Below are 22,930 nucleotides of genomic sequence, written 5' to 3' on the forward strand. Positions count from 1 at the left end.
CATCGCTTGAACTTTCAAAAAGTTCCAATTGGCCGACGTCCTCGCAGAGATATTGAACTGCGGGTGAGATACAAGAACACTTTATTGTGCGCTCATTGAAGTGAAGTGCAATAAAGGCACTTTACTGCACATGCTGAAGTGTATTGACACTTTATTGATATGCAACGGTGAGCTTTTCAGAGACTGTGCTTTAGCGAGTCGAACTTTGGCCAACTATTTCAAATGGCCGGATAATTTTCCATTTTTTTTCTATTCAAATGCGATTAGCGCCGTTGCCTCGACTTCTCCGACAGGGAGAGAGAGAGAGAGAGAGAGAGAGAGTGAGAGAAAGAAAGAGAGAGAGAGAGAGAGAGAGAGAGAAATGGGATGGAAATTTCTCTCATTCTCGAATGGAGTTGGCGTCGAAACTATCTTTTTTGAGTGTTGGTACTCGGAAAAGGAGAGAGAGAGAGAGAGAGAGAGAAAGAGAGAGAGAGAGAGAGAGAGAGAAATGGGGTGGAAATTTCTCTCATTCTCAAATGGAGTGAGCATTTACACCATCTTTTTTGAGTTCTGGCACACGGAAAAGGAGAGAGAAAAGAGAGAGAGAGAGAGAGAGAGAGAGAGAGAGAGAGAGAGAGAGAGAGAGAGAGAGAGAAATGTAATACACATCAATATCTCAGGAAAACATTTATAATTGAATTTGCCTTGGCAGGCGCTTTGTCTGAAGATGAAAAAGAAATTATATTCTCCAGTATTCTCCAGCCCTAGCAAGACTAATGATTCCTTGTTTGCTTTTTGTTCATTTGTTGTTTATCTGTTGTTTATTTTTTGTTTATCTGTTGTTTATCTGTTGTTTCTTTGTGATGTTAATTGTTTGAGGTGCACTGCGTTCTTGGGTGGTGGATGTTAGGGGGAATGTGAACTTATATATTTATGTGTATATATGTATGTATATTTATATATATATTTATATATATAAAATATATATCTGTCTGCCCCATCCTCCTCCTCCTCCTTAATAAAAAAACCCTACCCCTAAAAAAAAACCCCTACCCCTAAAAATAATCCCCCTACCCCTAAAAATAATCATTAAACCCCCATTCCGTTTTCTATACACTGCCAAAGAAACCCCTTTTTTTAAAATTTAAATGCCCAAAATTCGAAACATGCCCACACCTTCCCTCCAGCCCCTGAGTGAATATGAAGTTCATACGCGCGTGCGTGCGTGCGTGCTTGCGCGCCTTGCCTCCAGGGCGCCCGCAAACCAGAGGCGTTTATTTAAGGAAAATAAGATTTGATTCAATAACGTTTTTTGCCCAAGAGCTTATTCTCGCGTATGAATTGATTTCGCGAGCGCGCGCGCGCGCGCCAGCATGCACGCGTGGCCTTGCGGGTATGCTCTGAGGAAATCAAATTCTGACGTCTGTATTTTATATGGTTTTTTTATATATGTTTTCTGGGATGAAATCGTTCAGTTCTCCAGTAATTTTTTTTTTGTTTTTTATTTTTTATTTTTATTTTTTTTTTGTCTGTTATTTTTTGGGGGCGTGGAACAAATGGGTAGATTTTTTATCACGGTATTGCTTCATTGAGATTGATATTTGCAATAGTTTTAGCCTGCAAGTGATGTATTATATATATATATATATATATATATATATATATATATATATATATATATATATATATATATATATATATATATATATATATATATATACACACACACATTCAATATCGACTTCCTCTATATACCTCAAGAATACCCTTTTTCTCCTGAATCTTTTCTATCAATCTCTTCGATTACCAACGCTGGAAAAACTAAAAAAAAAAAAAAAATAAATAAATAAATAAAAACATTTCCCAGCGGTTTTTCAGTCTCGGGAGCAATCGTGAAAAACATCTGCAATATTGCTATATTTATTACCGAGAGCCTGACAGCTGTTTCACCCACGTGTAACCTTCTTCAGGGATGACCTGTAAATATATATATATATATATATATATATATATATATATATATATATATATATATATATATATATATATATATATATATATATATATATATATAGATTATTCATGAATTTCATGGACAGACACAGACGAAATACACAATCATAATAAACCTTCAAACCAACAAAAGCACTGCAGTGCTTGCATGCTTGCTTGCAATTGCTTTGCAACGATCCATTTCACATTCCGTCTCCTTATGTTGCTAAGATTGCAAATCATTCTTATTTATTGTGTCTGTTGTGAGTCAAATTTTAGCTCCCGTTTGTTTATGTCTATCTCTTGGTATGCATTCATGCATATTTCATGCTTGTATGCATGCATATGTATAAATGTATACATCTGGTATGAGGCTATCTCATTTGCATATCACATGACATTCTATTTCTGTTGTGTATGTATTTTATAATTTATCTTTTTCTTTCATATTTCTCTCATTCCCTTTTCTGTGGAATTATAGAAAATATTATATATAATATTTTATATAATATTGAAAATATTCAAAAATAAATTGATAAATAAGAATCACATAATCTACAAATACTCGACCCTCTATCTCCTATGGATTGTATGTAGAATAATATAATAATAATAATAATAATACCTGACAATAATTATCAGAATCAGAACTATAACTTAGCTGCTATCATTCTCACCCCCCTTCTCCCCCCAACCAACCAATTAGCAGGCAGTTTCCGCCCTTCCACAAGCACCAAGTCTCAAGCACTCTAGCAGACAGACAAATCATCTCTCTCTCTCTCTCTCTCTCTCTCTCTCTCTCTCTCTCTCTCTCTCTCTCTCTCTCTCTCATTATCCACTACTTGATGCTGGCAATATATTGGACGCTTTGCAGCAAACAGATTAAGTCATTAATTATTCATGTGTTTGTTTATTTAATCATTCATTTACGTATTTACTCATTTATGTAGTGGGAATAATGCCTTGGGGTATTTCTGCCTGTGAAAGGACTGGCATATACCATCAAGGTTCAACTTTCTGTCTTCCCAGAAAATTTTTTGGGATGCAGTTGCAAGAACCCCCCCCCCAACCCTTACTTCTTCCCTTATGAAGATTTGACAATCTTTAGCATGTTAATTTCGTCACATTCCAGTTAAAAGTGTCCCTTACATCTTCCAGAATCAAGTCTGAACAACCTTTAACATGTTAATCTCTTCACATTCCAGTTAAAAGTGTCCCTTACATCTTCCAGAATCAAGTTTGAACAACCTTTAACATGTTAATTCCTCCCCATTCCAGTTAAAACTGTCCCTTACATCTTCCAGAATCAAGTCTGAACAACCTTTAACATCTTAACCCTTTCCCATTCCAGATTCCGCTGCTGCTCTGGGCTTTGGCTTCGAGCTCCTGCCGCCCAGGGAAACTGTGACAGTGGAGGGCGCCCGCCTGAAGATCCCTTGTCGTCCCATGAAGACGAACAAGGGCGTGGCCAACGTCACTTGGACTAAGGACGGGAAGCCCATCAACGAAGCCTCGAGCTATGTCCTGCAGGATGGCTCGCTCCTCATAAGCAAGGTTGGTGTGAACGCGTTCTGTACAGGCTTCAGAAACACCTGAGTCTCCAGTACAGGTTACAGAAATACTTGAGTCTCTAGTACAGGTTACAGAAACACTTGGGTCTCCAGTACAGGTTACAGAAACACCTGAGTCTCCAGTACAGGTTACAGAAACACTTGGGTCTCCAGTACAGGGTTCAGAAATACTTGAGTCTCTAGTACAGGTTACAGAAACACTTGGGTCTCTAGTACAGGGTTCAGAAATACTTGAGTCTCTAGTACAGGTTCCAGAAACACTTGGGTCTCCAGTACAGGGTTCAGAAATACTTGGGTCTCCAGAGATACCAAAGGTCCTCCCATTCCATTTCACCCTCCAGTCTTATAAACTATAAACTCTGGATGCAGTTAATTCCCCATTCTCCCTACATGGCCAGCCCACCTTACCATTTTCTCTATCACAATTATTCATCTCCAGTCTCCACTATTTCTGTTTGCATTTCATTCTCTCAAACAATGCTTTCACTCATTTTTAAGCCTTAAAATCAGTATTTTAATTTATTCATTATTTATTTCAGACACTTGCAAAGTATGCTAATTCAGGAGGTGTTATTTTCATCTTTTAAAATTCTGTGAGAAGTCTGCGCCTGACATGCTTTCCTTCGACCCCCGTGGCTGCTTTGATGCTAATGATAGTGATTATTCTGTCTTTCTCATTTCAAAAACTACAATAAAAATTTTGAATATAATATTTTTTATTAACACTAGACTCTCTCTCTCTCTCTCTCTCTCTCTCTCTCTCTCTCTCTCTCTCTCTCTCTCTCTCTCTCTCTCTCTCTCTCTCTCAAAGAATACTGTATTTAAACATCAAAGTGTTAGTGTTCTATCTCTTATACATACATACATACATGTATATAAACACATGTGCGTTTGCACACCAGCAGTTTTCAATGTAAGAAATGGAACCGTATGTCTTCAAGAATTTTTATTATTATTATTATTATTATTATTATTATTATTATTATTATTATTATTATTATTATTATTATTATTAGAGACAGAGAGAGAGAGAGAGGATAATTTTATGGTTTGTAATTTTCTATTTTCTGGTTCTTAATCATTCAGTCAATTTATTTTCTTTTGCAGAAAGCAATGGAGGTATGAAAGCATCTCTCAATATTGAATACAGTTAGAAAGAGAGAGAGAGAGAGAGAGAGAGAGAGAGAGAGAGAGAGAGAGAGAGAGAGAGAGAGAGAGGTTCATCATAATTTCGACTGTCAAAACTATTCTTAGACTCTTGTGTAGCGAAATTTCCAAGACCCAAGTGATATTCGTCTTGTAACACTTGAGAAATGTGCTTGCGCACTTGATTGCAACACTTTTAGTATATATATATGTTAGTGGCGTTTATCCAATTTGTCTCTCTCTCTCTCTCTCTCTCTCTCTCTCTCTCTCTCTCTCTCTCTCTCTTCTCTCTCTTTTCAGAACAACTTGATTTATGGCAGATTCAGTGAGTGGCTTTTTTTCCTTGCTTGTTTAAAATTTCTTGATTCTCAAAGCAACTTGAGCAGAGAATTATGTAGCTGGTGGCTATTCGATTGTTGTGGGTTGCAGCCAAGGTTGAGAAAGGCTTGGGGCTTGTATCTTTGTCCCTATATATATATATATATATATATATATATATATAAAATATATATATATATATATATATATATATATATATATATATAATGTCAATTATTCTTGAGATGAAGCTGCTATCCCTATGCCCTTTATATAATCTTGGATGTAACCCACCACAGTCGACTAATTACCAGGTTTTTAGCAGTCAGTATTCTGGAAACAGACCCTGAATCATTTTAAATCACGCTGTTGTAAGTGTATTTTGAAATGGCATAGTCATGTGGGGAGAACGGGAAATAACAGTTTAAAACCCCCATTTTTCCTCTTCAAATTAAAAGAAAATATTATGGAGTGGCATAGTCATGTGGGAAGAACGGGAAATAACAGAGTTTAAAACCCCCATTTTTCCTCCTCAAATTAAAATCAATATTATAATGGAGTGGCGTGTCCATGTAGGGAGAACGGGAGATAACCACAAAAATAAATGTATATATATTTCTTTTCAAACTCAAATATCTTTATTGTTGGAGTTAAGGAAAAGATTTGCCTCAAGAAAGGTTGGAACAGTTATCAAAGTCTCTCCAATTCCTAGAAGTTCTCTTTGTCATATTCCGTTTGTAAATCTTTTTACAAATGAGGCTGTCACTTTGAAACGCGTTTTCCAGACATTTCTGGAAAATCTGGAACGGACTTCTGGATGTTCGTTTGGTGTTTTGTGAGGTTATGGTGTTCACACATACACACACACAAACACACACAAACATATATATATATATATACCATACATATGTACATAGAGATCTCAGTGATTTTTGTACACTTCCATTTACTGTTTGTGACATCTAGTAATTGATCTGTTTGTGCGTTTGTGTGCCATGTATGTTTGTCCTCTGTCCACAAGACATTTCATAATGATGTCATATACCCTTAAAGACCTTTTTTAAATATATTTTTCATTATTTAACATTAATTTTTTGACAAATGATAAGATCTTGATGTATGTTTGAGCACACATGAAAATAAAAATAAAACCACAAACATCTTCCCTTGAAAGCTTCCTATGGAATTCTTAGTAACAATGAAAACATGAATATGAATATTATTCATGCATGAAAAAAACGAAAAGAAATTACTTTCACTTCAATAAAAGCTTTCTCAGAAATGAAAGTCCTAATACCACTTCTAGTTCTGCAAAAATCTTTTCCATATTTCTGTTGCACCTCACAGTTGCATCAGCTATCGCGGGCTATGCGCCCCCCCCCACCTCGTCCATATTGCCTTTGCAACTGAAAGTTTTTGAATGGGGGAGGGGGGAAAGTGTTCGGGATTTGTTGCTAGTGGAAAAACTTTCCCCCCTTTTTCAGAGCTTTCTTTTTTGAAAGCGGAGATATCAAAGTCAGTTTCCCTTCCTCTCTCTATCTGCCTGCCTCTAGTAATGGACTTCTTTTTGTGTGTGTGTGTGTATGTATGTGTGTGTGTCTGGTGTCTGCTGTGTCCAGGCAAATGTGTGCTTGATGGGGAGGAGTTGTGCTTTCTCTCTCTCTCTCTCTCTCTCTCTCTCTCTCTCTCTCTCTCTCTCTGGCAAGTTTCAGTATATGTAAATATTCTCTTCCACTTCCCTTTCCTTTTCAGACAGTTCTGTCCCCAGGCTCACAGTTTTATATGTAATAACTTTCTCTCTCTCTCTCTCTCTCTCTCTCTCTCTCTCTCTCTCTCTCTCTCTCTCTCTCTCTCTCTCTCTCTCTACTTTTACCCTGAAACTTCCATCTTCAGTAATGCCATCTATTTCTACCTCACTTCATCTACCTGTCATATAACTTCATACACAGAAACCTCAGTAGAATACATTGGACAGAATCCACTCAAGATTTCCTTTCATCTACTTGTGGCATAATCAAATCTACCCCTCTACCTTCCCACAGGTGTCGAAAGTAGACGTCAGTAGCCAGTACAGATGTGTCCTCGAGATGGGAACACGGAAGGTTGTCTCGCCGCCCCTTAACCTTGTCCTTGCAGGTAAGTCCCTTGAACTTTGACTGTTCTGTGGTATTTGGCTTCAGGGCATTAATGCAAATGTTGGGTGGTGAATGGAGAAAGGGAAAGTTTCCTCAAACATTGGTTGACTAAGAGAGAATAGAGAAGTTTGTGCAGCTTGGGGACATTAATGCAAAAGTTAGAAAGGTGAGTTTTGCTGGAGGGCATTAATGCAAAAGCTGGATGGTGAATGGAGAAGGGGAAAGTTTCCTGAAACACTGGTTGTCTAAGAGAGAATAGAGAAGTTTGTGCAGCTTGGGGACATGGATGCAAAAGTAGGAGAGAAGAGTGGAGATAGGTTTTCAAATATAAGCTGTATCTAAATGAGATTTGAGGTGCTTATTCAGCTCGGGAAGAGTGACGTAAACACACTGGCTCTTTAATTTCATGTGTTGTATGTTACATCTTACTATCTAATTGCTTGACTAATTGTTAGCTGCTTCCCAGTCACCTCCAAGCTATGGAGTCTATTCTGTGTTCCCTGCACCCTCATCCTATGTATGGTTTTACTCTCAAGAGTCACTAAGATTATCTTTATTTGCAAATATTATCGACACTCAGAAAACCTCACAGTTTTGTATCGTTGGAGGTTTCCCGATTCTCGTGCGTCAGTCTCTGGTGGAAAATTCAGACTTCTTTCTTCTGTTCCAATTACTCTCTGTCGCGACAGCTGTTTCCCCGACTTACGACACCTTCGGGCGACCGTAAACTTACAACCTGGCTTTACGACCTTTTCGTTTCAAATTCCGGATTCCGAGTCATGATTGGTCAAGGGAGTAAAGGTTGGACAGAGTTTTTGGGGATCGAAGCTCTGTAGGTACAGTTTAGATATATGGAAAGGCGAGGATTGAATTGTAGATTTATAGGAGATTAAATGTTTAAATTACAACACAATATGCATGGGATTTACGTAGGGTTTTGTTTATAGTTCCATGAAGTTTTGTATCCATCCGTGTTTGAAAATAACCTCAAAAAAGTGATTATGTTTGAAAAGATGTATATATATAGTATATATATGGACTATATAATATACAAGACTGCACATACGCAGATGTCGGCACCTACGTATAGCACGTGGCTCGCAGGGGCGAAGCCCCAGGGACTTCGGAAGGGTTGTTACGCGGTCTTCACCAGAAGCTCTCGCGTCGCCTGGGGGCAGTGGTGTGTGTGACGTTTGTGGGCATCTTGCCTTGTTCCCATTCGCTCGCATATTCCTTCTCCTGCTGGAGGGGAGTGCGTGGGATCTGACTCTTGGTGAATACTTAGGGTCGGTTTCTAGGTGGCGATGCTTACCGCTTCGGGTATTCAAAAGAGGCCCTCTGGGTAACTTAGGTGCCTGTGACCAGCTCTGCAAAGGTAGCACCCTGTCTTGGGTGTCATATAACCCCATGGTGTCTCTATGCCAGCATACACCTCTGAAGTACAGGTGTTATTATAACCTCTTGGACTGTTCATAGGAGGCCTTTTGGGCAACTGAGTGCCCGTGATCGGCTGTACAGGGGTAACATCCCATCATGGGTGTCTATAAATTGTTTGTGTATGGCCCCCTGGTGCCTATATGCCAGCATATTCCTCTGAAGTACATCCTCCTAGGCCACATATACTCTGCAAGCAATTCATCTGAACGATTCAGTGCATGCAATGCTCACACTCTTTTCCACAGCAAAGATTCAGCACAATAATCCCTTTGTACATTTTGCAAACATCATGCTGCCTTTCTCGCTATGCCTGTGTGAATCAGCTGCTTCTAAATCTATCTATATATCTATATAAACACACAAACATATATATAGATAGATAGTTCATATGACTGCATAATTATTATCCAGTGTATCTCTTCAGTTATGTGGAAATGAAGCTGCTAGCCATATCAGCTCTGAATGTGACCCACCATAGTCTACTCACCACCTAGTACATTGCAATAGCAATAACTGCTTGTTAAGAAGAGCAGCTAGTAGCATCACTTGGCTGACCACCTTCTTTAACTTTACTTAGCTTTAGATGTAGTCTGTTTTTGAGAACACCTCTCTCTCTCTCTCTCTCTCTCTCTCTCTCTCTCTCTCTCTCTCTCTCTCTCTTTCTCTCCTCGATCTCTTTCTTGCCAACATTCTCGCCCAGACTGATGACAACAAACTTATGTTCTGTCAGGACGAGATGTCAGCCTCTCGCTCTGCCCTTGAAATACCGCTAAATAACTTTGTCATCCTTTCAATTAATAGCTCTCAGACAAGGGCATTACATAAGGGCCCCGGGGCGTGCCTGTTGTACCCTCCTTCAGGTGGGTGGGGGTATCCGATACCCTTCTGAATGGGGTATGGTGTCTCCCTTCTTGGACGTGGACTGTAGCCCACTCATCATGTTTTGGTGGATTCCCAATCTTACTTTCATTTACATAGGGTCGTTTTTAGGTGGCCCCATCCATTCCCTCATCTTTCTTTCTGTCTCCCATGCCTTCATACATTCCCCATCCCATTCCTAAAGCCCCCATCCATGACAATATACCCCAAAACAACCTCCCACCTCAGTTCAGTTCAGTGTCCTAACCCACCCAAAACTGCCTTGTCTATGCACCCCTTCCATGGCATTACAGTACATTCCTCTCTCTCTCTCTCTCTCTCTCTCTCTCTCTCTCTCTCTCTCATTGTCTTGGAGGAGTACCTCTCTTTCTCTCTCTCTATCTCTCTCTCTCTCTCACACACAAACACACACACACTGTTTTTGAAAACTGGTATCACTTAGGGGTAAACATACGCTCAGTTTCTCTCTCTCTCTCTCTCTCTCTCTCTCTCTCTCTCTCTCTCTCTCTCTCTCTCTCTTTCTGTCCTTCCTCCCCACCAGTATCAGCAGTGGTGGTGGTGGTGGTGGTGCTGGTTAAAGTGGTAGGGTGGGGGGAAAGTTGCGGAGGGGGGAACTACATAAATCGCGAAACTCCACAGTTGTAGCACTCGTTGACCCGACAATCTTGGTCGTTTTTCAAATCCACATCCCTGTTATTTGAGAGTCTGCCCGATCATCGTCGTGTTTTTTGGACGTGCTACTGCTGCTGTGAGAGAGAGAGAGAGAGAGAGAGAGAGAGAGAGAGAGAGAGAGAGAGAGAGAGAGAGAGGGAGGGGGAGGAAGGGGAGAGAGTGAGTTGCGATAATTTTATTTTTCTCTTGCTTGCAAACAGCCCCCTTTTGTAGACGATTCCTTTTTTTTTCTTTCTTTCTTTTTTTGCGTCTTGGAGACAATGCGTCTGAGAGAGAGAGAGAGAGAGAGAGAGAGAGAGAGAGAGAGAGAGAGAGAGAGAGAGAGAGAGCTGAGATAATATTATGTTTCTTTCGCTCGCAAGCAGTCAGAATCTTTTTGCGCCTCAGAGACATTGTGTCTGTTTGAGAGAGAGAGAGAGAGAGATAGATAGAGAAATAAATAGAGAGAGAGAGGGAGAGAGAAATAAATAGAGAGAGAGAAAGAGAGAGAGAGAGAGAGAGAGACAGGTAAATACAGAGATAGATAGAGAGAGACTTTGAGCATTTATTTGTCTCCAAGTGAAACCAATCTTCAAAAACATTATGAGAGAGAGAGAGAGAGAGAGAGAGAGAGAGAGAGAGAGAGAGAGAGAGAGAAACTTTGAGCATTTACTTATCTCCAAATGAAACCAATCTTCAAAAAAGTGAGAGAGAGAGAGATAGACAGAGAAAGATAGAGAGAAAGAGAAAGAGAGAGAGAGAGAGAGGAAAGATCTGTGTTGCCAACTTCCCGGCCGAGTATTGACACGGCAAGAACACGAGAAGTCCCACTATTTACACGATCTAATATACACGGCAGTCGAATGCACGCGGCAGTACCCGCCCCTTTAGAAGCGCTTGTGATTTGTAGGGCTTTGTATATTTGTGTGTATATTTGTCTCCTGTTATTGATTGTTATTTGTTATTAATGACATTGTAGGCTCGATATGTTATGGTTAATAATAATAATAATAATAATAATAATAATGATAAACTCTCATTGAGAAAACAAATTTTTCATTATTATTATTATTATTATTATTATTATTATTATCACAATTTAGGATTCATCTGAAACTGAACTGAGAGAGAGAGAGAGAGAGAGAGAGAGAGAGAGAGAGAGAGAGAGAGAGAGAGAGAAGTGATCATTATAAAACTCCATAATTAGTCATTGTAAAAAAAAAACAATAATTTACCTTAAAAGTTCCGAAACTCATCATATCAAGCTACAGTGAGTGATTACCAAGCACCATAACTCATTATATAAAGGTTTTGTCATTGTTGAATGCTACAATGAGTGGAAAATATCTTAAATTGATCATTATAAACGCTACAATGAGTGGGAAATCTCTCAAATTGATCATTGTAAGATAAATGCTACAATGAGTGGCAAATCTCTTAAATCGATCATTATAAAATTATGCTACAATGAGTGGGAAATCTCTGAAATCGATCATTATAAACGCTACAATGAGTGGAAAATCTCTTGAACTGATCATCAGCGGATCCAAACGAAAATGCAACTACATCCTTATAAAAAGACCTCAATCACTCATTATAAAAAGCTTCAATGAATCATCATAATATCCTCAAATACAGCAGTTGCCCCTGGGTCAATCTTCGCATCGAATTCTAATTCATTTCTCCTGTCAATAAAATTGCTCAGTCAATCAATCATATCCCCCCCTCCCACTTTTATTTCTCCTTCCCCTACTTCCCTCTTTTATTCCCCCTTCCCCTCCCTTGCAAAAAGTTCTTGCAAAAGAAAAGAATGCATGGAAAGTGATGGAACTAAAAAGTAAGATAGAAAATGCAGAACAAAGATTATACAATCAAAAGAAAATGAAAAATGGAACCTAGAAGAAATGACACTACAAAATATCAAGCAAAACCTAAAATTTTTATTCATATGCAAAAAAAGATGAATAAAATAAGAGTAGAAATAGGCCCTCTAAGAATTGAAGGGGATTCGAATGAAAAAAAGGAAATATGTAACATATTAGCAGAAAGATATAAGAGTGAATTTACACCTAGAATTGACAATGAAGATAATGATACAGAAATAAGAGATGAAAATACTGAATACTTATCAGATATAGATATTACAGAAGCCGATATTGTGCAGGCTATTAATGAAATTAAAATGGATCAGCAGCAGGACCAGATGGAGTACCTGCCATATTGTTAAAGAAAGTGGTTCATTCAATCGCAAGCCGCTAGCAATATTATTAAGGCAAAGTATAGATACAGGCAAGATTTATGATGAGCATAAATTAGCATATATTACTCCTACTTTCAAAAGTGGTTCAAGACTAGAGGCAAGTAATTATAGGCCTGTGAGTCTGACATCTCATATTATGAAAGTATATGAAGATGTAATGAAAAAATAATGAAACATTTAATGAAAAATAGATTGTTCAATATACAACATGGTTTTGTACCTGCAAACAACTGTTAGTCCATCATGAAAGCATATATAAAAATATGATAAATGAAAAAATACAGATGTGGTTTACCTAGACTTTGCAAAAGCTTTTGAAATCGATCATAATATATTAGCGAAAAAAATTAGAAAACATAACATTGTTGACAAAGTAGGAAGATGGATAAAAGAATTTTTGCAAAATAGAAAACAGATAGTGATTCGATGAGAAATCGGATCACGGTAATATCCGGTGTACCACAGGGTACGGTGTTAGCTGCATTGCTGTTTGTGATTATGATTGCAGACATAGACAGTAATGTGAGTGGGAGATGACACAAGAATAAGTAGAGAAATTGCTTGTGATGAAGATAGGAACTCGCTACAAAGAGACCTAAACAAAATATATAAATGGGCAGAGATAAATAGGAATTTAACTCTGATAAATTTGAATCAATGAACTATGGTGATAAAGGAGGAATGCTATATGCATATCTAATAATGAGACAATCACAAACAAGGAAGCAGTTAAAGACCTTGGTGTGATGTTGAAACGAATATGTTATGCAATGATCAAATAGCAATTCTATTGGCAAAATGCAAAGCAAAAATGGGAATGTTGTTCCGGCACTTCAAAACTAGAAAAGCTGAACACATGATTATGCTTTATAAAAATGAATCTTGAATATTGCAATATAATATACCCACACTACCTCAAAGTGTACAAAGGTCATTTACAGCTAGAATAGAAGAAGTTAAGGACCTTGACTACTGGGAAAGACTACAATTCTTAAATTTATATAGTCTTGAAAGGAGAAGAGAACGTTACATGGTAATTCAAGCATGGAAACAGATAGAAGGAATTACCGAAAACATCATGGAACTAAAATTATCAGAGGTAGATTTCTACCAGGAAAATTAAGGAAAGCACACAGGACATTAATCCACCACGCACCAGCATCGATAATGCAGCGTCTATTCAATGCGCTACCAGCTCATCTGAGGAACATAACAGGAGTGAGCGTAGATTGTTTAAGAATAAGCTCGACAAATATCTAAGATGCATCCCAGACCATCCAAGACTGGAAGATGCAAAATATACCGGAAGATCTTTTAGCAACTCTCTGGTAGACATCAAAGGTGCCTCACACTGAGGGACCTGGGGCAACCCTTCAATTGTAAGGTCTGTAAGGTCTGTAAGGTCTCCCTCTTCTTCCCCCTTCCCCCTCCCCCTCAGAATCTGTCATTATAGGACATTGAATGGAGATAAATAAAAGATTTCTACCCTTTATAACCACAAGCAAATGTCCCTGTAGAGATAAGCAGGCCTCGTCAGTAGCCATCTACCCAGTTCCCCCAGGTTCCAAGGTGGGTGGAAAAAGGGAATCAAAATGATGAAACATTGAAATAAATAAATACAATGACCTGCCACTTTCAAAGAAGCTTAGCTGAAGCCCTCAGCACAAAGGCCACGCCTCTTCCAACTCCCCAAACCCCCCCCCCCCAAAGTTACGGGCCCACGTTGAATAATGCATACAGCCATCATTCAGAGGAAGGTTTCGGCGATTTAAAATTCTCTGAAGAAAATAAGAATAAGGAGAGAGAGAGAGAGAGAGAGAGAGAGAGAGAAGAAGAGAGAGAGATTGAGGGAGAGAAAGTGAGAGTGAGATTGAGGGAGAGAGAGACTGAGGAAGAGAGAGGAAGAGGGAGGGAGAGAGGGGAGAAAGAGAGAGGAGAGAAAGAGGGAGAAAGGAGAGAAAAGAGGAGAGAGAGATTGAGGAGAGAGGAGAGAGAGAGAGAGAGAGGAGAGAAGAGGAGAGAAAGAGAGAGAGAGAGAGAGAGATTGAGGGAGAGAGAGAGAGAGAGAGATTGAGAGAGAGAAAGAGGAAGAGATTGAGGGAGAGAAAGAGAGAGAGAGATTGAGGGAGAGAAAGCGGGAAAGAGATAGAGATGAGAGAGAGAGAAAGAGAGAGAGATTGAGGGAGATTAAAGGAGAAAGAGATAGAGAGAGATTGATGGAGAGAGAGAGAGAGAGATTGAGAGAGAGAGAGAGAGTGAGTTCAGGGAAAGTGAACTTGCCTGTTACTAAAACCGACCTGTGTGGAAAGAGAGAGAGAGAGAGAGAGAGAGAGAGAGAGAGAGAGAGAGAGAGAGAGAGAGATGCAACATCCAAAATTTAGATTTTTTTTTTTTGTTTCTGTTTAAAAAAAAAGTCCCAGAAGTGTATTTTCATTTTCTTATGAAAACCTCATCTCGTCTTGTGGAATTTTTATTTTCTGAACCATACCTTGGGATCTCTCTCTCTCTCTCTCTCTCTCTCTCTCTCTCTCTCTCTCTCTCTCTCTCTCTCTCTCAGCCAAAGGAGCATGTAGAGTCTCACATAGCATTCTTTTTTCTTTCATTGTGTGTGTGTGTGTGTGTGTGTGTGTGTGTGTGTGCAAAATACCGTGTCAGCTGTCATGTGTCATCTATCAGCTGTCATGTGTCAGCAACTACCGAAAAGGCGTAGTCGATTGTCATATCCCAGCTGGGTGCCGCTGTTCTACACATGTTTGGGTCGTGTTTTGTGTCATTCACGCCTGGAGTCTCTCTCTCTCTCTCTCTCTCTCTCTCTCTCTCTCTCTCTCTCTCTCTCTCTCTGTGAAGTTCTTCTGTGGGTAAGGTTGTCGCTTATATGTGTCAACCCCTTTTCAATTCTGTGTCCATATTCGCCTCTCTCTCTCTCTCTCTCTCTCTCTCTCTCTCTCTCTCTCTCTCTCTCTCTCTCTCTCTCTCTCTTCTCTTTTGTATGCAAGATGTAGAACATCCCACAAATATATAATGTTACCGGGAAATTACATTTGGCTATTCCGAGAGACTGGCTGGATAAATTTGGTATATCCCTCACAAGAAGACACTTTTTTGTTGAGGGAATTCGTTCTATCTATTTGTAAATTCTTGGTTCGCTAATTAAATTAAACCTCAGGTGAGGTGGAATTGATGAGCAATAATTCTTATGTGATCTAGGTTCATTTATATATATATATATATATATATATATATATATATATATATATATATATATATATATATATATATATATATATATATATATATATATATATATATATATATATATATATATATATATATATATATATATATATATATATATATATATATTGTTGTTCCACTTCTTAAATCGCCTTCAAAATTACCAAAGTTTCTGAATGTCTCTCTCTCTCTCTCTCTCTCTCTCTCTCTCTCTCTCTCTCTCTCTCTCTCTCTGCAGGTATTATTTCAGTCACTGTTCCCTTGAGCTTAACAACAAGAATTGTTTCTCCAATCAGGGTAATTCGTAACACCTGTCAGGCCACCCCTTCCCATTCCCAATTAATCTTTGGCAGCAATCATTACTAAGTTTTGGAATTCTCTTCCTACTTCTGTGTCTTCCTTTTAGGGGCAGAGAGGTCTGTAGCTTCCCTTGTGGCTTATTTCTGCCATTCTTCCTTTAATCATTTTCATTTTACCTTCAGCCCGGGCTGGAAAAGGGAATTAAGTAAAGTTGAATGACAAATTTAGCTTCGTGTACAGTTGACGTAAAAAGTATGGGACCCTAACGAGAAGGGTTGAAGCGTGCACAAACATGAACCATAATAACAGAACCCTGACACTGGTATAATGCGTTATTCTTTATTTGTTTCACAGTCGAATAACAAATTTAGTTTCGTGTACAGTTGACATAAAAAGTACAGGACCCTAACCAGAAGCGTTGAAGCGTGTACAAACACGAACCACAATAACAGAACCCCAACGCCAAGCATCGCCGTAGCAAAACACCGTCGGCAACGAAAGCATAACTCGGGCAAAATTCCCCTGCCCGGAAACATATAATATCATGCGAGTCATACCTCCCCGCTAATTGCAATCATCAGGATTCAACTTGGGCTCCCGTCATGAAGTTACTGGGGCTGAATACACTCCTTTGGATTAGGGGATGGGGTTTAATGATTCGAAAGGTCTCGAATGTTTAGGGGCGCGTGACCGAATAATCCCGTGAGTGGAAGTTATTGTAACTGTGGGGTTAGTCGCCTTTGTCGAAAGAACTTTGAAGTATGTATATAGATATGTTACAGGGAATATGTGAAATCTTGGATTTTGCGAATCCCAGGGAATTTGTGAAATGAGCAACTCGCTTAGGAACGTTTGACCTAGCACTAAACACGACAAAACAGTGTAGATTGGTCATTTCACAAATTCTCTAGGGATTTTGTGAAATCCCTGATTTCACATATTCCCTGTAGTATAGATAGATAGACAGATATATAGATAGATAGTTGAATATAAAGACACCGTCAGTTGACAGGATGTTGTACGATGATGAAAGTGAGATTATCTGACAGACCTATCTGTGTAAGGTATATCTAGAAGGCGGAAAAGTTCCAGAGGAATAAGTAAGAGGAATGGTTGTTTATTTGTGTGGAGGTGAAGGTATATTAGAGAAGGTTTGTGGTAGGAGTATAATTGAGATAGTAAGATAAATGGCAGAAGGACTGGTAGGAAGAACAAGTTGGATTCAGACAAAGAATATTATTATTATATCACATTCCAGTCCACAATATATATATATATATATATATATATATATATATATATATATATATATATATATATATCTCCCAGGGCTTGAATTACAAGGGAACCATTTCCAGGAAGGTTATTTAATATTCCAGCACCTCCAGAATTCAACGCCTCGAGCTAATTCAAATAATTCCAGTGCATTCATGGAGGGAGAGAGAAGTAATTCGATTCTTTTGGCCCCTCTCGTCTTTTTGGGGGCGGGGGCGGATGGTTTCAAAATGGCTGTTGTTTCGAGTGTGAAATGAAGGCATTTGCATCTAGCTTTGTATTTCTGAATGTAAGGGGCATTGGGTATGGGTGTGTATTTATATATATTTTAACTTTTTCACACAATTATCTGTTCGTCAATACAGTCACTAACAGGACCTCGTTGAAGCTGGGGGGTATTTCTCGAATAGATATCTCTGCGATGACAATAATATTTAGCAGTAATCATCTCTCTCTCTCTCTCTCTCTCTCTCTCTCTCTCTCTCTCTCTCTCTCTCTCTCTCTCTCTCTGCCCACTTAGACTCCCATGCTCCGGAGCCCCTCTCCTCACAAACGAAATTTGCATGGCTATATATCCTTGTTTTCCTGTCCGTGTTTTTTTGGGAGGGGACGTGTAAGAGCTCGCCTCTCGCCCAATTGATGGATCTTCAGCGTCCATTTAACCTTTTTGGGGTTGCAGATGGTCTGTTTGTATGTTTATACGATTTTTTGTGTCGTATAATTCACTGGCGAGTCCTCAAAGGTCTCCAGACCCATTCACAGACTTCAAGGATGGGTACACCAGATTGCTATGCTGTGGCTGTTAAAGAAAACTGTCGTGCCAGCTTTGTCCGAGGAGGCTGCAGGGCTGCAAATTGGCCTGTTGATCATCCACCCTCCAATCATCAAACATACCAAGTTGCAGCCTTCTAGCCTCAGTAGTTTTTATTTTATTTAAGGTTAAAGTTGGCCATAATCGTGCTTCTGGCAGTGATATAGGACAGGCCACCACCGGTCCGTGGTTAAAGATTCATGGGCAGCGGCTCATACAGCATCATACCGAGACCACCGAAAGATAGATCTGTTTCCGGTGGCCTTGATTATTATTATACGCTGTACAGAAAACTGAACTTTGCATTTTTTACTTGTTTCCAGTCTCCAAGGCTGGATAAGCCAAATTGCTATGATAGGGATGTATTTTTCCATTCTCAATCTGACAGCTGTTTCACCCATTTGCGACCCTCTTCAGGGCTGCTCCAGATTCACAGCGGAAATTGCATTTTGATATGTCGCAGAGTGTAGCCAAAAAGTTATAGAAAGAGAGTGTAAATATTTAATACCATTGCACAGTTAAATAATTATCTAGCTGGGTTCATTAAGCCTCTGGCTGGAGAAGGTAACTTTGGACTGCTTTTAGCTGTGTGTTTGTCTCAACTGCCGGACTACGAGGACTCACAAACACACACACACATACATGTATGTTATATACACATGTGTGTGTGTGTTTTGTATATGTATATTAACCAGCTTATGCTGTGGGTGGAAGTTCTCTGCGTGGGCTCCGTCTGTGCATGAACATAGCAGTACCTCTGTGGTTTTTCCCCGGAGACACCATCTCTAAGGACAACACAACTTGATGACAGACAGCAACATAGAATTAGGTACTAATACATACCAAGTTCGACACATCTGGAGACACGCTCACAGAGTGCAGACACGCGGACACCACAGAACCATTTAACCGCGCTCAGGTGAAATTTCTCTCTCTCTCTCTGTCTCCGCACGCCACTCCGAATATCGCTTTCCCCTTTTTGCAAGACATGAAAGCGATCTTCTCCCAAACGTTTTGCCGAAACGTTACCCTGGCCCCCCCTTTTATTTTAGACGTGCATATTGCCTTTGTTTTGTTTTGGTTTTTAACCTCGCGCGAGGGCTGGGGAGAGGTCAGCTTACCCAATTGGGCTTGGCTTACCTGCCAGTGCGTTGTCCTTTTTCCAGAGTTTTCATTGAGTTCATGTTGGTTGGTTACCCACCTTGGTTGGGAAGAGGTGAGATGTATCCCTGGTGTCAATTATATAGATATATATATATATATATATGTGTGTGTGTGTGTGTGTGTGTGTGTGTATAGTTATACAGAAGCTTTCAGGGTGAATTATTATTATTATTACGGAGTCAAAATGAAAAGGGTCCAACTTAAACGCAAAAACACGATATATCGTAAGGTTTTCAAAGTGCTCTAATCCTGTGGAGAGAATGGGAGACCGCATGCTAATAGTGTGAGAGTTTAAAACTCGTGAGATTTCTGAGTCGGAACAAGAAGGAGACTGATAAAAGTCAGTCAGGTGACGTGGAAGAAATGTTGGAAGAAGTTAAGATAATATATATATATATATATATATATATATATATATAGAGAGAGAGAGAGAGAGAGAGAGAGAGAGAGAGAGAGAGAGAGAGAGAGAGAGAGAGAGTCATTTCAGGGAGAAGCTTTAGAGGATAATAAGAGTATCATGACTCATAAGAACATTCTTCACCCCGGGTAATGGTGGGAAGACATTACTTCTTGCTCTCCTGTGCGTGTTATTATTATTATTATTATTATTATTATTATTATTATTATTATTATTATTATTATTATTATTATTATTATTATTATTATACATACACTTATACATACACTTATACATATATATTTTATGTCAATTATATCTTATTATAAAGAGATTCTTTAATAAAAATTTAAACCCAAATTCCAATGGAGCTTATGCCATATGAAAAAGACACTTAGCGCGCACAGTGCGCCGCCGGAATGACACTGTAGGCAATCCACCACGGAATACACTCTTAGAGTAATTGCATATAATCACTCTTACGTCATTTGGGCGTCGAGATAATGATGTCTGGGGTAATTAAGGACTGTAATTCAAGTGTTATATCACTGGTACATCGCTTGTCCCAGGAAGAGAAATTATTATTATTATTATATTATTATTATTATCATCCCAGGAAAAGAAATTATTATTATTATTATTATTATTATTATTATTATTATTATTATTATTATTATTAGAACAGAGAAAAAGTATATGAGAGCTCAATTTGTTTTTAATATATTGGAACTTTTCCATCATCTGAATGTACCTTACACACTGTGGCCAGTACTTCAATCACATATAAGCCATAACATACTCTATCAGTTATTCTGTTAACTAGGATATTAAGACACCCGCGATGCCACCTCTCCACACATCCACTCTGCGTTAATCTGCAGTGATAAAATTTCACAATTCTGTGGCCATATTTCACCTTCCAATGTCTTATGCCTTGACCAGTTTGGACCAAATCGGGTTAATCCGTAAATCACCGGATTTAAATCTATTTAGGATTATATTTATATATATATATATATATATATATATATATATATATATATATATATATATATATATATATATATAGAGAGAGAGAGAGAGAGAGAGAGAGAGAGAGAGAGAGAGAGAGAGAGAGAGGAAGATTACAATTATGTAAAACATTATAATCAAAGCTAAATCACTGAGAGAGAGAGAAAGAGAGGATTACAATTATGTAAAACATTGTAATCAAAGCTAAATCACTGAGAGAGAGAGAGAGAGAGAGAGAGAGAGAGAGAGAGAGAGAGAGAGAGAGAGAGATTTGCCTCACCGGAAAAGGTCATTCATTTTCCCCTGTGATATTCCCACCACTTAAGGCGTATGCGCGTGCATGTGCGGACGCGCATGTGCGCAAGAGCAAAGGAAACAAAGAGAGAGAGAGAGAGAGAGAGAGAGACCATATTAAACTTCTGTTACCTACAAACAATCTTTTATTAACTCTTAGTCAATATAATTTTCAGATTTATATATAGATTATTATTATTATTATTATTATTATTATTATTATTATTATTATTATTATTATTATTATTATTAACTTATTTTTATTACAATAAAATAATAATGTTTACAAAGATAAAAAAAAATTATGCAAATGACAATCAATTGGAACTTTTCCCTTACCAAAGTTTACCTTACACACTCTGGCCAGCAACCCAATTTCACATTCACTAACCACAATATAGACTCTCACTTGAAATATATATATATATATATATATATATATATATATATATACACATACACACACACAATAAAGATTCCTCTACTCCCCTTCCCCCCTCCCCCCTAAAAATAGCCCGGAGTGGGCCAATTTATTGTTGTAAATATGATGACTCGTCATATTTTGGCCTCCTGTAATACAGGTTTGCGTTATACTCTTAAGTTAAAGTCTTCATTGTATTTCATATAAGGTGTTATTAAAATCATTTTGAATATTTTGGTTATAATTTAGGATCCTACAGTTTTTTTTAATTTGTTTTTATAATGTTTTTGTGTTTGTAAGTTTTTTTGTTTTTACACACGATTTATTTAATTTGTAACGTTTATATTTTTGTAAATTTTTTCTTGATTTTAAATAGTTTTAAGAGTTTATTTTAACGCACAATTTAAATATATATATATATATATATATATATATATATATATATATATATATATATATATATATATATATATATATATATATATATATATAATGTTAGATTCATTTTAATTTTAAGATAGTTCCTTGCATTCCTGTGTTCTTTTGTGTATTTAATTATTTTTTAAAATTAATTTTAACATCCAAAATTTAAAAAGGTTTATGGGAATTTATAAAATTTAATTTTAATTTTATTTGAAATATCTTAGAATTAAGACAAAAAAAATTAGGTAAATTATGTTAAACAATAAGATAATAAGATTTATTTCTTGTGAAAAGCACAAAAATTACGAAAACATCATGCAAAAAATAAAATAATTTTAAGTTAATTATGAATTAAATAGATTGCCTAAAAATTAAAAATTAAAATTATTTAAAATTAATAAAAAATTACAAAAAATATAATTATGAATTAAATAGTGTAAAAATAAAAACTTAAAATTATTTAATATTAAGAAAAAATAAAAAATATAACAGTCATGAATTAAATAAATTTTGTAAAAATAAAAACTTAGAATTCTTTAAAATTAAGAAAAAACTTACAAAAATATAACAATTCTAAATTAAATAAATTACTTATCAAAATAAAAACTTAAAATTATTTAAAATTAAGAAAAAACTTACAAAAACATAACCACCACGAATTAAATCAATTCCATTAAGCAAACATCAACACAAGATTTGAATCTTGAGGAAAGCACAGTGGTTTGTCGAGAGTAGACTGACCCTCCTCCGTCTCAGACGATTGTATTGATCGAGAGTACAGTTACGAGGCTCTCTCTCTCTCTCTCTCTCTCTCTCTCTCTCTCTCTCTCTCTCTCTCTCTCTCTCTGGTTCGAGAGTCTATGAGATGTAATTTACTTGTTCATCCTTTCGTGAGTAATATCTGAGATGGATTTTACTTTTGGTTGGAATCTCTCTCTCTCTCTCTCTCTCTCTCTCTCTCTCTCTCTCTCTCTCTCTCTCTCTCTCTCTCTCTCATTTATGTAACACTTCAGCCTGACCCGCACTGGGTGGGGTTGGGGGAAGAGAGTACCCCCCTCTCTCTCTCTCTCTCTCTCTCTCTCTCTCTCTCTCTCTCTCTCTCTCTCTCTCTCCACGCACGCTCATTTTCCTAATTACTTCTTATTGTCCTTTTCCTACACTTGTCCTAATCTCTCTCTCTCTCTCTCTCTCTCTCTCTCTCTCTCTCTCTCTCTCTCTCTCTCTCTCTC

The 22,930-nt window shown here is 37.7% G+C and overlaps 1 protein-coding gene across 1 annotated transcript in view; it reads left to right on the plus strand.

Annotated features, from left to right (window-relative positions):
• Positions 1-22,930, plus strand: part of LOC136856242 (protogenin B-like) — a 125,985-nt gene that overhangs the window by 58,514 nt on the left and 44,541 nt on the right. Inside the window, 2 exon segments of the mRNA XM_067133933.1 lie at positions 3,326-3,528; positions 7,052-7,145. Of these exon segments, the coding sequence (XP_066990034.1) occupies positions 3,326-3,528; positions 7,052-7,145 (297 nt within the window).

This window comes from Macrobrachium rosenbergii, chromosome 35 (genome assembly GCF_040412425.1).
Source record: "Macrobrachium rosenbergii isolate ZJJX-2024 chromosome 35, ASM4041242v1, whole genome shotgun sequence".
Taxonomy (NCBI): Eukaryota; Metazoa; Arthropoda; class Malacostraca; order Decapoda; family Palaemonidae; genus Macrobrachium; species Macrobrachium rosenbergii.